This window comes from Erpetoichthys calabaricus, chromosome 16 (genome assembly GCF_900747795.2).
Source record: "Erpetoichthys calabaricus chromosome 16, fErpCal1.3, whole genome shotgun sequence".
Taxonomy (NCBI): domain Eukaryota; kingdom Metazoa; phylum Chordata; class Cladistia; order Polypteriformes; family Polypteridae; genus Erpetoichthys; species Erpetoichthys calabaricus.
This window is the reverse complement of record NC_041409.2, coordinates 12,746,346-12,764,218: the sequence shown is the minus strand read 5'-3', so window position 1 is coordinate 12,764,218 and position 17,873 is coordinate 12,746,346. Positions and strand designations below refer to the sequence as shown.

Sequence of the window (17,873 nt, the reverse complement as noted above, 5' to 3'; positions counted from 1 at the left end):
GCACCTGGCTAAACAAACCAGCTTGAGAGACTGCATGGTCTTCTTTCACTTGTCAAATTTTTTATGCTCTTATGTAACAGGTCCAAACTCTTTGAAACTGTATTGTCATTTCAAAGGTAATATCTATTTCGCATTATTGTCCACATTAGAGTAAATCTTGGAAATAACATCACATTTCCGGTAATTTAACCATTTTGTTCTAAAGGTTGTCAGTTGAAATGATACAGTTTGGAAAAAAATGCAACAGTACATAATATATGCTTGAATATGTAACGTCGCCAACTATATATATTTGTTATATAAAATATAAATTTCCAAACAAAATGAAAACAATAATCCGATTTAATTGAGTAAACTGTCTAATAATGTTGCTCATTTAGGTTTTTAATATGCTGCTGAAATGTTTGTACGTATAATTATAGAAAAAATAATAACACAATAGCAATGCTTAATCCAATACAATTCAACTAGCCTTTTAATATATGGAGTATTGAAAAGCTGGTTAATTTATTTGTAAAAAAGAATAAATATCTTGTGTAATTTTTTATTTTAGTCTGTTCAGAACTTTTCCACAGTTAATTCAAAATAGAGCAACACAAATAAAACAGAGATCCAGAAGTGCAATCATTTTATTCCAGTTCTCAGATCACTACAATGAGTTCCAGTTATATTTAGAGCATTTTTTTAAGTCCTGATGTTTTAAGTCATTTTAAGTCATGGCTTCACATTACAAAGCTTTAATTCAGACTACAACATGCAGACCATCTTAAAAATCACCCATACCAACAAAACTATCTCAGGAAATGTATACTTAAATTAAAAGGTCTCACCAATCCTGTTTACATATATAGTATGTTAATTGGCACATGCAAGAAACAAATTCACTCTACTCTGTACATGCAACAGTAATGACCCTGTAATCCTGCGCAACGCATTTTGTGTTTAAAGCAGGACAGAAGACTGATTATTTCTATATTGCGTATTTTGATTGATGTTGCTAGTATTTAAAATATGTGAAAATTACAGCCAAATGGCAGCTTTCATTCGTGTTCTAAATTATATTCTAATATACTCAGACACAGAAAACGCTCTCATGTTAAAGTTTTTGTTGCCTCAAATAGCTTTTTTTCTCCACTTGTCCTGTCCTTTTGTTAAGTTTACATACAGTGCATCCGGAAAGTATTCACAGCGCATCACTTTTTCCACATTTTGTTATATTACAGCCTTATTCCAAAATGGATTAATTTCATTTTTTTCCTCAGAATTCTACACACAACACCCCATAATGACAATTTGAAAAAAGTTTACTTGAGATTTTTGCAAATTTATTAAAAATAAAAAAATTGAGAAAGCACATGTACATAAGTATTCACAGCCTTTGCCATGAAGCTCAAAATTGAGCTCAGGTCCATCCTGTTTCCCTTTCTGCAGCTTCATTGGAGTCCACCTGTGGTAAATTCAGTTGACTGGACATGATTTGGAAAGGCACACACCTGTCTATAGAAGGTCCCACAGTTGACAGTTCATGTCAGAGCACAAACCAAGCATGAAGTCAAAGGAATTGTCTGTAGACCTCCGAGACAGGATTGTCTCGAGGCACAAATCTGGGGAAGGTTACAGAAAAATTTCTGCTGCTTTGAAGGTCCAACTGAGCACAGTGGCTTCCATCATCCGTAAGTGGAAGAAGTTCGAAACCACCAGGACTCTTACTAGAGCTGGCTGGCCATCTAAACTGAGCGATTGGGGCAGAAGTGCCTTAGTCAGGGAAGTGACCAAGAACCTGATGGTCACTCTGTCAGAGCTCCAGAGGTCCTCTGTGGAGATAGGAGAACCTTCCAAAAGGACAACCATCTCTGCAGCAATCCACCAATCAAGCCTGTATGGTAGAGTGGCCAGACGGAAGCCACTCCTTAGTAAAAGGCACATGGCAGCCCGCCTGGAGTTTGTGAAAAGGCACCTGTAGGACTCTCAGACCATGAGAAAGAAAATTCTCTGGTCTGATGAGACAAAGACTGAACTCTTTGGTGTGAATGCCAGGCGTCATGTTTGGAGGAAACCAGGCCAATACCATCCCTACAGTGAAGCATGGTGGTGGCAGCATCATGTTGTGGGGATGTTTTTCAGTGGCAGGGACTGGGAGACTAGTCAGGATAAAGGGAAAGATGACTGCAGCAATGTACAGAGACATCCTGGATGAAAACCTGCTCCAGAGCGCTCTTGACCTCACACTGGGGCGATGGTTCATCTTTCAGCAGGTCAATGACCCTAAGCACACAGCCAGCATATCAAAGGAGTAGCTTCAGGACAACTCTGTGAATGTCCTTGAGTGGCCCAGACAGAGCCCAGACTTGAATCCGATTGAACATCTCTGGAGAGATCTTAAAATGGCTGTGCACCGACGCTTCCCATCCAACCTGATGGAGCTTGAGAGGTGCTGCAAAGAGGAATGGGCGAAACTGGCCAAGGATAGGTGTGCCAAGCTTGTGGCATCATATTCAACAAGACTTGAGGCTGTAATTGCTGCCAAAGGTGCATCGACAAAGTATTGAGCAAAGGCTGTGAATACTTAATACATGTGATTTCTCAGTTTTTTTATTTTTAATAAATTTGCATAAACCTCAAGTAAACTTTTTTCACGTTGTCATTATGGGGTATTGTGTGTAGAATTCGGAGGAAAAAAATGAATTTAATCCATTTTGGAATAAGGCTGTAACATAACAAAATGTGGAAAAAGTGATGCGCTGTGAATACTTTCCGGATGCACTGTACATTATTAAAATAAATGCTTTTGTCACAAAATATAAACACTCAAAAATAAGTTAAAAGGATAATGTACCTATTTTGCTCAAACCTTATAACCAATGCATATATAAATTAATTATTTTTGCAAGATCAACTCAACATCCAATATAAATTTATTTTTACATGTGCTAATCTGTATTTGCATGCAGGACAAGGACACTGCTACTTCTACATATGAAGAGTGCCACATACTAAACAGAAATTTTTAATTCATAGCCTTCATTTTAATTTAACTGAAATTACTGAATGTTAAATTACATAATATTCTTGTATGATTATACAAAAGCTACATGTAATGTTTGAAATAAGATAAAATAAAATAAAAATGCAGTGTTCCCTTGTCTACACTACAGTCGAATGAAACAGAGGAGAAATCCAAGCTGCGTTGCCTGGAATATCATCTATGATATGCATGTATCTTTTCTGAGCCACATTATAAGAACTCACTTTGACAAGCTAAATAAAAATCAGGCGCAGTTATGGGACACACTCCGGATCTGCTGGAGGTAGCACAAAAGGAGAGAATGAATACAAAACTGATGGCCATTATAAACAAAGCTGCATATCCTCCATCTAACACACTAGCATTAAGTGCTTGAAGCCAACAAATTATTCAGCAGAAGTGTGTCCTTTATACCACCTACAATAAGGTTTTATAATGTCTCAATGTGACTGCTCTTTTTATCTTTAGCCAAGTCAAATGTTTTTCTTCATTTAATTAAAGATGGTGTGTATTTGAGGGGTGTTGTTGCTTTTTGTTATATTATTTATATATGTATGTATTCATGTATGGATGCATTTATGTATTGAGCTTCTGTAAAAAGATGAACGTCTCCCTTGGAACAAAAAAAAAGTGCACATTATCTATCTACCTATTATAAATCATTGTTATGTTCTTCCAAATTGATTGGAAATCTTATAAAAAATGTGCATGTGTTTTCTACCAAGGGCCACAAGTGTTTGTAAAACATAACTTAGCATAAGTATGTGTTTTGACATTTCAAGTTCATTTTAATGACGTAATACAGGAATATTCAGAATCCTAGTTTACAAATTTTAGATATCAACAATGCCATTTCAATAGCTTCCAAGACACTGTACTATGAGAAACACAGTTCAGTTAAGTACATTTCATTTTTCTCGTTTAGCTCAGCACCTTAGCTGCACTGATTCTCTCCTGGCAGGTGCCTCAACTGCTATCAATTTTTAATTTTACTGAAAATACTCTATAATTTTCTATCTGCTAAATCTGATGATTTAATCAACACATGCAATTGGCATCCAGGGCAGACCTAGCCAAATCCTTGGCCTTTTATTTTTCTTTAGCACAATAGAATAATATCTTTCCTGCACGAATGTATGCACATCCATCTATGCATTTTTCACACCTGAGACTTGCAGGAGCCAATGGCAAAACATCCACACTTGTCATAAAGCAAGAACCAAGCCTGGGATGGATGCCAGTTCATGGAAGGGCACATTTACACTCACACTACCCTAACACAAATATCACTAGAATACTGGAGGAAAACTGCAGTGCCTGGAGAAAAATCTACACAGACACAGCTTGTAAGACTACAGCTCAAATCACCAAGATACAGTATATGCAAAGTTTACAAGTCAAGCAGACTAGCTCACTTTAATAGATATTTGGCCTAAGGTCATTAATTTTTTAATGTATTTATTTACTTACTTGCTATTTGAAAAACAATCCAAGTTGAAAAAGTAATTTAAAGTAGTAATTGAATAATGCAGTCACAGTAAATAGGTTACATATTCACATGTAATCATAAGAAAAGCTGATTTAAATTGATTTTGCTGAGCAATATTTTGCTGTTTATCATATTAAGCCGAGTAGACAGATATAATGTTGCAGACAAATAAATACTTAAGCGGAAGATAAACAGAGAATATTTATGATCACCACCCTATAAAAGCCTCCTGAATGCATAAATATTTCAAAGATGTGTGGCTTGTCAACGCACTGTTTATACCATTTGCACTGCTAAACTGAAAAAAAACATGTGTTTTACTAAAAATACTTTTACTGAACTTCACCAAAACTTAATAATTTAGAGACCTATGTAATATTTAACAATTAGGCTTGCTGAATCCCAGCACTGAACCTATTAAGGCCATCACTTCATTGAAGTCTCTCTGCCAGAAAAAGTGCTCGAGTTGGAAGAAGCATGCCTCACACAAGGCTACAATGATTAGTAATTTTCTCTTGATAAAAAAGCAGCACGTATACACTACAGAGCACAAAATCGCCTGCTGTTAAATACACAGACACTGCAAAAAGGAAAGATTCTGCATTTATCTAGTGCTTAATACTTTTAAGGAGGCATGAAGAGAAAGCCTAATATGGGCTGAGAATAGGACTATGGGGAGAGCTCCCAATACGTATTAAACTCATCTGTTTCAATTTTCTCTGCACTGCCACTGCATTGTTGGTTTTAATTTAGGGGGGGAAGTTAACGTAGGAATTGATTTTTTTTTTTTTCAAAGCTTTTAACTACTTGCTACCTGGGATGCAATTTAATGGATAAATAATGTGCTGGACGTAGGACTGATATTGCTTCAGAAAACTGTGAACTGAAGAAAAGAAGCAAGATATAGAATGACACTGTATATATAAAGTTACAGTAAATGCATTTACCTGCCCAAGTTATTTCTCCACGCAAAAAAGCTTTCTGAAGTAAGTGGACAAGGGAAATAACATTTGCAACATGCATAAGAAAAAATAATTTTCTTGATTATAACAGAATGTAACTGAAATACTGCAAAGGCCTATTCAAATATTTTTCAGTAAAGAAAAACAATCCTAACTAAATATTTATTGATTTTTCTTGTTACTTTTCTCTATACCTAGCTATCCAATAAACAATACTGATAGAGTATTATAAACAGCTTTGATATTATTGCACAATACAAATGATACATTAGAGCAGTGGTTTAGCACTGCTACTGTAACTCAGAGTTCAACAACCTGGGTTCAAATGTCAGCAATGACAGTAACTGTGAAGAGTATGTATATTTTTCACCATGTAAACAAAAGTTCCCAAGATATGGATGTTATAGCACTTTGCAAAAGTCAAGCTCTAGAAGAGAATAATTTTTAAATCTTGTTATCAGGGCACTGTTTATTTGCTTGTAAAAACAATATACACGGTATAATTAGAGAAGGCATAAACAGCTATAATAAAAAGCTACAAGAATGTCTTTTAAAACAAGTCAGTCTTTTGTCTAGCCTCCCTTGAAATGCAAAACTGATGTAATTCACTTTGGTATTCTGTAAGGTTCGCCAAAACTCTTTGGACTCAGGCTCCTTTTTTGCTTTTCTGTTAGTATTAGGGCAGACTTCAATGCAAGTAAGTTTTAATTGAGTTTGCAGTGTGTCAGGGAGTGGTTATGCCAAAAGATCAAGTTTTTGACAAGCAAGATTTCCTAAAGGTACAGTATGATGAACCTAAATTAGTTTATATTTCTCTGCAGTAATCATTTAATCAATTTTCAATTTTAATCCATTTATTGAAATGCGCTACCACTGTGCTTCACAGAAGGCTACAGACAGTAATCAAAGAACTTCTGGTCAACTCTGCTTCTGACATACTGGCAACTTTGTGAAACAAAAACTTCAAATTTGGACTCATTACTGAATAAAACTTTCTGACACGGGTTGTCACTCCATATTTTATGGTCTTCTGACCTTTTTACACTCTTTGTGGTCGCTTCTTTTCTAAAAGAAGGGTTTCTTAGCTGTAACACAACCTGCAAGTATATTTGTTTTAAAATACTGTTACACATTCAGAGTACATATTTTGGTGTTAGCACTTCACTGGCATTCCTCTTGTGCCTTGATGATGTGATCTTTAATTCTTGTTTATCAGATGCAGACAGCTTTTTAGGTCTTCCACTGTGTTTTCAGTCCTCAACTTGCACAGGTTCTTCTCATTTTTTTTGCAATAGCTTGAACATGACATTTTGAAAAATCAGGTGTGTTAATGTTAACAGACTATAGTGTTGCTAATAAAATAATGTATGATTTTATAGAATGACAGGACTGCCCTGAGGAGAAGTTTGGGAGCCAACGTGGTGGTGTGCTTGCCATCTCATAAGAAATCAGTAGGTTTTTAGATTACACCAGAAATTCTTGCTATTTGTTATTCTAACAATGTTTATTTGTACGTGTTTTTAAGTTATATGCTGGTTTCACAATTAAATAAACACTCATTCTAAATTGGCCCCATATAAGTGTATGTGTGAGTAGTACAGTGCCCTGTACTATAGTGATACATTACATAGGGTAATGCATAGTGTTGGTGGGATAGGCTCCTGCTCCCAGCATCTGCAGGACTGGAAAACAGAGCAAAGAATGAATGCATTATTATACTGTAATGACTTTATTGCTAGTTCAGACTGTCAGTGTGTTAAATTTATCTGGAAGGTAAAAAATACAGATAATGACAGGTGAGTAACTGCACAAGAGGTTCCCTTAATGGACACAATACACCATTCAGCATAATGAGCTAAAATAAAAATTGGTATAGTGCTCCTGCTACTCTTAATATTCTCCCATCAATCCACTTTTATTTATCCCAGTCGATGTCACATTTTACATAAAAAACAATGCATGTTTTTTATGGACGTGGTGACCTAATCATATTGAAAACAAACAAGTTAATTGGACCTGCAGTATGCATCATGTCTGAGAAATGTATTAGCAGAAATCACTGCAAGGCAAGAACATACTGCATATCAGTACATCATAGGGTTCAGTATAGTGTTGCCATACAACTTGGGAGAAAATTAGGCACAATACTTAGATCTACTCTAACAGCTACAGTTTTAGACTGTTGGGGGAAAGCTAGAGTTTTTCCATTTTTACCTTTAAATATTTATTAAAATTTTAATAAAACATCTTAACATTATCCAGCCAATGTAATCCAATTCCACAGTATCTTAAGCTGTACTAGGTACAAGGCAATAACTAGATGTGGAAAATGTGCCAGTAAAATTATAAATAATGCTTGTTGACTTAGAAAAAGACAAGAATAAATTAAAGTTTGTTCAAGAATAATGATAAAATATCCATCCATCCATCCTCTTCCGCTTATCCGAGATCAGGTCGTGGGGGCAGCAGCTTCAGCAGAGATGCCCAGACTTCCCTCTCCCCGGCCACTTCTTCTAGCTCTTTCAGGAGAATCCTGAGGTGTTCCCAGACCAGCCAGGAGACAGTCCTTCCAGCATGTTCTGGGTCTTCCCCGGGGCCTCCTCCCGGTTACACGTGCCCGGAACACCTCACCAGGGAGGCGTCCAGAATACCTCACCAGGGAGGCGTCCAGGAGGCATCCTGATCAGATGCCAGAAACACCTCATCTGACTCCTCTCGATGAGGAGGAGTAGCGGCTCTACTCTGAGCCCCTCCCGGATGACTGAGCTTCTCACCTTATCTTTAAGGGAAAGCACAAACGCACTGCGGAGGAAATTCATTTCAGCCGCTTGTACTCGCGATCTCGTTCTTTCGGTCACTACCCATAACTCATGAGGGTAGGAACATAGATCGACTGGTAAATTGAGAGCTTTGCCTTACGGCTCAGCTCCTTTTTCACCATGACAGACCGATGCAGAGCCCGCATCACTGAGGACACCACACCGAACGGTCTGTCAATCTCACGCTCCATTCTTCCCTCACTCGTGAACAAGACCCCGAGATACTTGAACTCCTCCACTTGGGGCAGGATCTCGCCCCCAACCCTGAGAGGGCACTCCACCCTTTTCCGGCTGAGGACCATGGTCTCGGATTTGGAGGTGCTGATTCCCATCCCAGCTGCTTCACACTCAGCTGCGAACCGATCCAGAGAGAGCTGAAGATCATGGCCTGATGAAGCAAACAGGACAACATCATCTGCAAAAAGCAGTGACCCAATCCTGAGTTCACCAAACCGGACCCCCTCAACGCCCTGGCTGCGCCTAGAAATTCTGTCCATAAATGTTATGAACAGAAGAATTGGTGACAAAGGGCAGCCCTGGCGGAGTCCAACTCTCACTGGAAATGGGTTCGACTTACTGCCGGCAATGCACACAAAACTCTGACACCGGTTGTACAGGGACCGTACAGCCCTTATCAGGGGGTCCGGTACCCCATACTCCCGGAGCACCCCCCACAGGATTCCCCGAGGGACACTGTCGAAAGCTTTTTCCAAGTCCACAAAACACATGTAGACTGGTTGGGCAAATTCCCATGCACCCTCAAGGACCCTGCTAAGGGCGTAGAGCTGGTCCACTGTTCCGCGACCAGGACGAAAATCACACTGTTCCTCCTGAATCCGAGGTTCGACTATCTGACGGACCCTCCTTTCCAGGGAGGCTGAGGAGTGTGATCCCTCTGTAGTTAGAACACACCCTCCGGTCCCTGTTCTTAAAGACGGGAACCACCACCCCAGTCTGCCAATCCAGAGGCACTGTCCCTGATGTCCATGAGATGTTGCAGAGGCGTGTCAACCAAGACAGTCCTACAACATCCAGAGCCTTGAGGAACTCCGGCGTATCTCCTCCACCCCCGGGGCCCTGCCACCAAGGAGTTTTTTGACCACCTTGGTGACCTCAGTCCCAAAGATGGGGGAGCCCACCTCCGAGTCCCCAGGCTCTGCTTCCTCATTGGAAGGCATGTTAGCGGGATTGAGGAGGTCTTCGAAGTACTCCCCCAACCAACCCACAACGTTCCGAGTCGAGGTCAGCAGCGCACCATCCCCACCATACACAGTGTTGACACTGAACTGCTTCCCCCTACTGAGACATCGGATGGTGGACCAGAATCTCTTCGAAGCCGTCCGAAAGTTGTTCTCCATGGCCTTCTCAAACTCCTCCCACACCCAAGTTTTTGACTCAGCAACCACCGAAGCTGCATTCCGCTTGGCCTGCCAGTACCTATTAGCTGCATCCAGAGTCCCGCAAGACAAAAGGGTCCTGTAGGACTCCTTCTTCAGCTTGACAGCATCCCTCACCGCTGGTGTCCACCAACGGGTCCAGGGATTGCTGCCACAACAGGCACAGACCACCTTACGGGCCGGTCCGTTCGGCCGGTCCAGCTCCGGTCAGCCGCCTCAACAATAGAGGCACGGAACATGGCCCATTCGGACTCAATGTCCCCCACCTCCCTCAGGACGTGGTCAAAGTTCTGCCGGAGGTGGGAGCTGAAACTACTTCTGACAGGGGACTCTGCCAGACGTTCCCAGCAGAACCTCAAACCAGGCCTGACCGGCATCTTCCCCCACCATCGAAGCCAACTCACCACCAGGTGGTGATCAGTTGACAGCTCCGCCCCTCTCTTCACCCGAGTGTCCAAGACATGTGGCCGCAAGTCTGACGACACGACCACAAAGACGATCATCGAACTGAGGTCTAAGGTGTCCTGGTGCCAAATGCACATATGAACACCCCTATGCTTGAACATGGTGTTCATTATGGACCGTGATGAGCACAGAAGTCCATTAACAAAACACCATTCAGGTTCAGATTGGGGGGGGGGGTTGGGTGGGGGCATTCCTCCCAATCATGCCCTTACAGGTCTCACTGTAATTGCCCACGTTAGCACTGAAGTCTCCCAGCAGTACCAGGGAGTCCCCAGAAGGTATGCCCTCTAGCACCTCCTCCAGGGACTCCAAAAAGGTTGGGTACTCCAAACTGCTGTTTGGCGCATACGCACAAACAACAGTTAGGACCCGTCCCCCCCACCCGAAGGCAGAGGGAGGCTACCCTCTCGTCCACCAGGGTAAACCCCAATGAACAGGCTCCAAGTCGGGGGGCAATAAGTATGCCCACACCTGCTCGCCGCCTTTCACCGGGGGCAGAGTCCAAGTTGTGCATCGAGGTTAGCCCGACTATATCTAGCCGGAGCCTCTTGACCTCACGCACTAGCTCAGGCTCCTTCCCCTTCAGAGAGGTGACATTCCACGTCCCAAGAGCCAGCTTCTCTAGCCGAGGATCGGACCACCAAGGTCCCCGCCTTCGGCCACCACCCAACTCACACTGCACCCAACCTCCTTGGCCCCTCCCATAGGTGGTGAGCCCATGGAAAGGGGGACCCACATTGCCTCCTCAGGCTGTGCCCAGCCGAGACCCATGGGTGCAGGCCCAGCCACCAGGCACTTGCCATCGAGCCCCACCTCCAGGCCTGGCTCCAGAGGGGGGCCCCGGTGACCCGCGTCCAGGCGAGGGAAAACTCTGTCCAAATTTTTTATTCTTCATAGGAGGTTTTGTTGAACTGCTCTTTGTCTCATCCCTCACCTAGGACCAGTTTGCCTTGTAAATGATATGATAAAATATGATAATCATAAATGCAATGTTTTATTTATCGGCGCAAACTGCAACTCCATATGGACTAATTACAGGATGACATAATAAGTTAATGAGTAGGAGGCAATATTTAATATCATAACTGGTGTGAGAGTTTCAAGATTATACTTTTGTACAGTAATGAAACAAATGTTTCAAGGTGAGGAGGAAGAAACGGTGCAATTCTGAAACATACACAACCCAGATGATAAAGGAAATAGATGCATATGCACACACCTTCTGTGACTGGCTGCAATTTGGAAGACCTCTCAGAATCTGGAGAATGCAGAGGTTCTGGCTCCTTTAGACTTTCCAAGTGCAAAAAAGGTTCATATTCATCTGATGCAAGGTCAGACAAATTAATGGGGAAATATTTTGGGTTGTTAAAGCACTGTGCTCCATAAATACAACCATGTAGGACCTATTAAAAAAGGAAATACAAAATCAATTATAATAATGAAGACTGCCTATAAGCACATTATAAAATACATATCTAAAATACTATTATTTACACAAGTGAATAAATCAAACACAATCAAATACAAACAGCTAAGAACATTATTTTATGTTCAGAACTGTCACATAGACTTGTCCTTTGCTTGATGCGCAAGATCTTTAGATATGATGTACTGCAGTCATGCATACAGACAAATAAATAAGTTATCTACATTCCTTTTTCCTAATATGTTAATAAAATAAACATATTAAAGGCTTTATGTAATTATAATAACTGTGGTTAAGCTCATATATAATATATAGAATTGTTTATACGTATGCTGTGCACGAAACAAAAGTTAATTGGATATATTATATGGTAGATGCTGTATTCTTAGATAATAATAAATATACACAGCAATATAAGGAATTTAAAAATATGAAGTGATGCCTGGATACTGTATGTTAATTAGAACGGTCAAAGGTATTTGGAGAGAGTGAATATCTGCTCCAGGAAGAAAAACTTAGCTTTAATTTAATCTCAAAGCCTTATATTTGGGGTGTATCACTGACTCAAAATAATGTCAAATACTTGTTTTTTTACTACCTTATATCACAGTACTAAAATACACACAGTTATTTTTTAAAACTTTTACATTTAGTTGTCCTTTGGATGCTATTTTGCTATATTGGGAAAGTACTTAGGTATGTGACATTACATTCTCAAAGAAAAAGCACATGCAAGCAGAACTGTATTGCATAACACCATTAAAAGTGAGTAGCACCACTGATAACTGCATACACTGCATTCAGTGCACTGAACATAATATAGAAATATAACAAATTATTTAAAATGCAGTCCACAATAGTATATACAAATGAAAATAAAAAGTGGCAAAGATTGAAAAGGGGATAATGTGGATAAAAAAAATAAATGATACATATTAAGGATTAGAAAGCTTTATAGATATGCACCAAGGACGAGCCCTGGCAATGAATTAAAACTAAATTAAATCAGGGAACTTTTTGACTTATAATAAAATGTAAAATATACAGGATTAGAAAGTCTTTATACATATGCAACAAGGAGGGGGACATGGCATTATTGTTGAAGAAAACTGAAAGTAGTCTCAAACTGTCAATTTACAATGTATACAATAATGATAATACTGAAAACTAGACAAAACAAACAGATTATCTGTTTACCTTATAAATACAGCTCAGTACAGTTTTTTCCATTCTGTCTTTTTCTGGACCAGTGGCATTAATCACTTGCAGCAGACTTTTCAGTGGTAATGCCATTACCCAATCCAAAAGACAAAGAAGCAACGAAACCACCAACTAAAAAGAAGATGAAAAAGGTTAAATCCCAACCGTATGAAAGGTTTAGTTAAATAATTCAGTTAATAATTACAATTTTCATTTTGTTGTACTAATACATTTAAGGAAAACATAATTGAGTTGTACAATATAAATAATTTGACAAAAAACATTGTATCTAATGTACACACAATTTAATTATTCCTCTGCACTATAGTGAAGTGAAAGAATTTAACAACAAATTTTTGTTGCTATGTTTAATTGGAAAACACCATTTATAACAATATTTGCTATGTCACCTATCCACTTTTTCATGTAGAAATATATTTTAAAAGCATCCTAGACTTTCAAAAAAGCAGACAAGAATAAAGATAACCAAGAAGACTGCAGCATGTCAATTCTCTGTGCAACAAAGACTGAAAAAAGAGAGCGGCAGAAACAGAACATCAAAAGTCAACAGTTTTGCCAAATAAATATTGTCTGTGCAACATACAATCTCATTCTGTACTTATGTGACATGAATGACATTGAACTCTAGAGGACATCTGCATGGAGGAATGGGCCAAAATACCAGCAACAGTGTGTGAAAACCTTGTGAAGACTTACAGAAAACATTTGACCTCAGTCATTGCCAACAAAGGGTATATAACAAAGTATTGAGATTAACTTTTGTTATTGACCAAATACTTTTTTTCCACCATAATTTGCAAATAAATTCTTTAAAAATCAGACAATGTGATTTTCTGGATTTTTTTTTCTCATTTTGTCTCTAATAGTTGAGGTATACCTATGATGAAAATTACAGGCCTCTCTCATCTTTTTAAGTGGGAGAACTTGCACAATTGGTGGCTGACTAAATACTTTTTTGCCCCACTATATAATATATGCACACCTTCATTAAAAAAAAACACAAACAGTACCTAAACATGTCACCTGTTTGATTAGTGAGTGGACATTAAGATTATAAAATGAATCTAAGTGATTTACAGTGCTAATAATTTGCTTATATTTAAAATCTCAAATATAACATGAAATGAAAAACACAGTGATGATTGACTCTTTGAGTAACAATGTCAATATTTCTAAGCCTCTGTTAATAAACAAACCCTACGACCTATGGCAGCTTTACTAAACACTGCTGTATTAAAAGCTGTGTCAGACACGTCTACAAATATAACAATATTAAAATAAAATACAATGCTATAACATAATACATAATCAATCAACCTTTATTGTATTTAATGTCTTTCTATATTGAACACCATCCCCAAATACTGCTGTAAACAGTAAATACTTACATTTATTCTATTTTAATAATTTGAACACATGTAGGTTAAATGACTCAGAGAATCAGAGGTGAGGAGTGAAACAACAACTTTGGGGTCTGAAGTTTAATGTCTTAGCCAATTAATTACACTGCATGCCATAAAATTAATTCACAACATTCAATATTACAAACTGTTTCAGAATTGTAGGTCTTGGATTAAAAGGCATACATACATTCTCAAAACCCATGTAATCCTTTTTAGGGTCACAGGATGGAGCATTGTGTCCAAAGCAGAAACCACCCCTGGACAGGGCTTTGCAGAAATATAAACTAAAGGTTGTAAATGTGTAAGTAATGGTGGCAACAACTAATAAATGGTCATAACAACTTAAATAGCTTATTATTATTTTTATTATATTATTATTATTTAATAAAACATTTACAATGGATAGATATTTCCAGCTTTAGATTATGTAGGCACTAAAATGATTTATAAACAAGGAATAAATGATTTGTAAAGATGTAAAGAAGCATTAAAAAATGTTTGCTAATTACTTTTTTATACAAGTTATTATGAAGTATTAAAACTAATTATAACAATTTTATAATTTTTGGAAAAACCATGAACTAATAATTAACTATTAACAAACATGTAAAGGTTAATTAAAGTTATAATGAAGTGTTACCTAATTTGTAAAGAATCATTTACAATACAGAAAATTGTGATGCTGGACTGCAATAAGGTGGGTGGCTACTTGATTGCAAAGGCCCCTCTTGTGCAAAATGTAATGTCAAATTTTCAGTTAGCTTTACATATAAACCCTTTGAATGTAGGAAGAAAACCAATGTAAACGCAGTGAGAACATGCAAACTCCACACAAATACCAACTAGCAGCTGGCTTCAAAGCTGCCTGAAACTGTAGATTTGCTGTGCACCTTTAGAGAAGTGCTCAGGGAAAAGCAACATGTATCTGAGATACCTTGTTTAGACTGGTAATTATTGTGCTGTGCATTTAAACAAACAAGCCTCTGAGAATTTGAAAACAAGCATGAAGCATGTGATCCTTTTCTTGTATTTTATAAATATTTGTTTAGTCCATCATTTGCTCTGAAATAAATAACATTTATCCCCTTTCTAGATCCGCAATCTGAGCCCCTGAAGATTTGACATATGAACACTGGCCTCTGCATTACCTGGTCATACTGTTTCAATGGAAGTAAAGAAAACAACTGGATTAAAACTAAACTGATGTTTTATAAATATGTTTCTGTTAATGGATAGCAAGCAGCACACTCTTTTCTGCTTGGCAGTGTGGCTGAGCTCTGCAAAGGAGCCCCATACCAGTATGTATGCTTCTAACCTTAAACCCACTGCTACTGAGATTATAATGCAGATATTTTAACTTCAATAAAATAAGTACTGCATTAGGTTATTCCAGGGGTCCTCAATCACGGTCCTGGAGGGCCGCAGTGGCTGCAGGTTTTTGCTCCAACCCAATTGCTTAATAAGAAGCACTTATTGCTCAAGTAACACTTTTGCTTCATTTTAGTTGTCTTGCTCGTTAAGACTTTGAACCCTTTTTGCTTATTTTAGTCTTAAACTGCTGTATTCTTGGTTTTTAATTGCTCCTAATTTGCAATAATATGCAAAAGACAAAAGAAACCAGCATTTCTCTATTTAGCTTGTTACCTTTTACACCTGTGCGTATTTATCAGGCACTATTGGGTTTAATTAAATACTTGGAAGGAAAGTGAAGAGAAAAAAGTGAAGGACTGAGAATTACTCATCCATTTTACACTTCAAATCATTTGGATGATATCCTTAGAAAGGAGAAGAAAATCCAGGATATGAGAATTACCTGACTTGGCAGAGTTAAAGCACTAACAAGCCATGAAATTAAATTATTGGCAATAATTGCTTTCTAATTAAGCAACCGGGTTACAACAAAAACCTGTAGCCACTGCGGCCCTCCAGGACTGTGATTGCGGACCCCTGAGTTATTCATTATGTTAAAAACTGTACATGCCTTGTTCTCACTCCAGCTATTTATAAGGCTGTTAATTAAGCCTTCAATGCAGGGATGTTTGACTATAAATGAGATTTTAGGGGTAGCTTAGAGATCTTAATATTTAAAATGCTTTCTAGTAGCTTCCGAGACATTCTGCATATCAGAAACATATTACATATACAAAAAATGTCTCTAAGACAAGGATTTGTTTTCTTGTGATATTTTATTTCCCACACTTGTAATGATAAATTTTCACCAATGAATCCAGTTTACAGAGTTAAAAATGAAAAGTTGCTGTAGGGCTAAATTGGGTCTTTCTTGGAGGCCAGAGCTTATGATTCCACTGATTTGGAAATTTATAATTTAAAGAAAGGCAATGTCATACAGTGCCTAATTCAGCTTCCTAGATCAATATATGTTATCTCAACAACTGTGTAACAGTAGAACTATGGATATTCATTAATTGTTACTGAAACACTATCATTGTTTGCAAATGATGAGGAGAAAAAATGTGATTTCAGTCCTCTAATAAAAACTCAAATTTAAAGATACATTAATCACTGACCCAGTATAATCACAAAACACTTCAAAGTACTAGAATTGTTATGTGTACCCACTTTGGACTTTTATTACATTTTATTGTGTTACAGGATGAATTCTCAACATACTAAACCATAATTACGTAACACGGTCTCTCACATACTTTTTTGCAATCTGAAGTGAACATACAATGTAAGCATTATTCAACATTTGCTTTGCACCACTCTCATTTTAGACATGCAGACAATTAGAGCTGGTTTCTAGTATCTCAGTTATTTAATTCCTTTAGAGATACCAAAAACTTCTTGGCAGGCCCCCTGCCCAAGTCTTCTGCTCAACTGAATACATAGTTTTTTCACTCATTTCTTTCTAATGGACTTTACTGTGTTTAAAGGGATTTTTCAAAAATGTAAAAATTTCATTATACACCTGACATTTTTGCTGCTTTTCATTAACCTAATAATTCTAGATTTGCTTTGGGTGTTCACTTATCTTCATGAGGAATTTTACGATAGGGACAGCACTAACCAAATGGGGAAGAAGTGTATTTGAACAAACTCCTGTTAGGCACCTTACCTGTACAAAGGTGAAACTGGAGAACTAGTCACAATAGAGCTTATTATGGGGAGCATACATAAACTTAAGTCAATTATAATTTTGCAATAATTTTGAAAGGAAAATGTGTAAAAATTGACGGCACAAATCTTGGGTGGCAAGGAGGCATAGTGATAGTGCAGCTGCCTTGCAGTAAATAGTGCAGGATTCATGTCCTGGGTATTCCTGCTTGGAGTTTACATGTTCCTCACATGTTGGCATGGGTTTCCTCTGGTTCCCTCACACAGTCCAAAAACATGCAAGTTGGATGAATTGGTATTGTTAAATTGGCCTGTGTGTGTGTGTGTGTGTGAGGACGGGGTTTTATTCACCCAGCAATAGACGGGTGCCCTTTCCAGATGTTGCTCATGCCTTGAACCCAAGGATTGCTGGGTTGGGCTCCAGCTGCCCCACAACCCTGCCCTAAATGACACTTTTAACTAGGAATGTAAGCATTTGTAAAAGTGTCTTATGTTTATATTTCAGACTGTAACAAGGGTAACGTCAAGTGAGCCATAGCACCATTCGCTGTTAGTATACCCTACATGTTCTCCCCGTGTCTGCGTGGG

At 38.4% G+C, this 17,873-nt stretch overlaps 1 protein-coding gene across 1 annotated transcript in view; it reads right to left on the bottom strand.

Moving 5' to 3' along the window:
* Nucleotides 1–17,873, bottom strand: part of ralgapa1 (Ral GTPase activating protein catalytic subunit alpha 1) — a 243,709-nt gene that overhangs the window by 105,508 nt on the left and 120,328 nt on the right. The window contains 2 exon segments of the mRNA XM_028821562.2: nt 11,377–11,560; nt 12,781–12,915. Coding sequence (XP_028677395.2) covers nt 11,377–11,560; nt 12,781–12,915 — 319 coding nt within the window.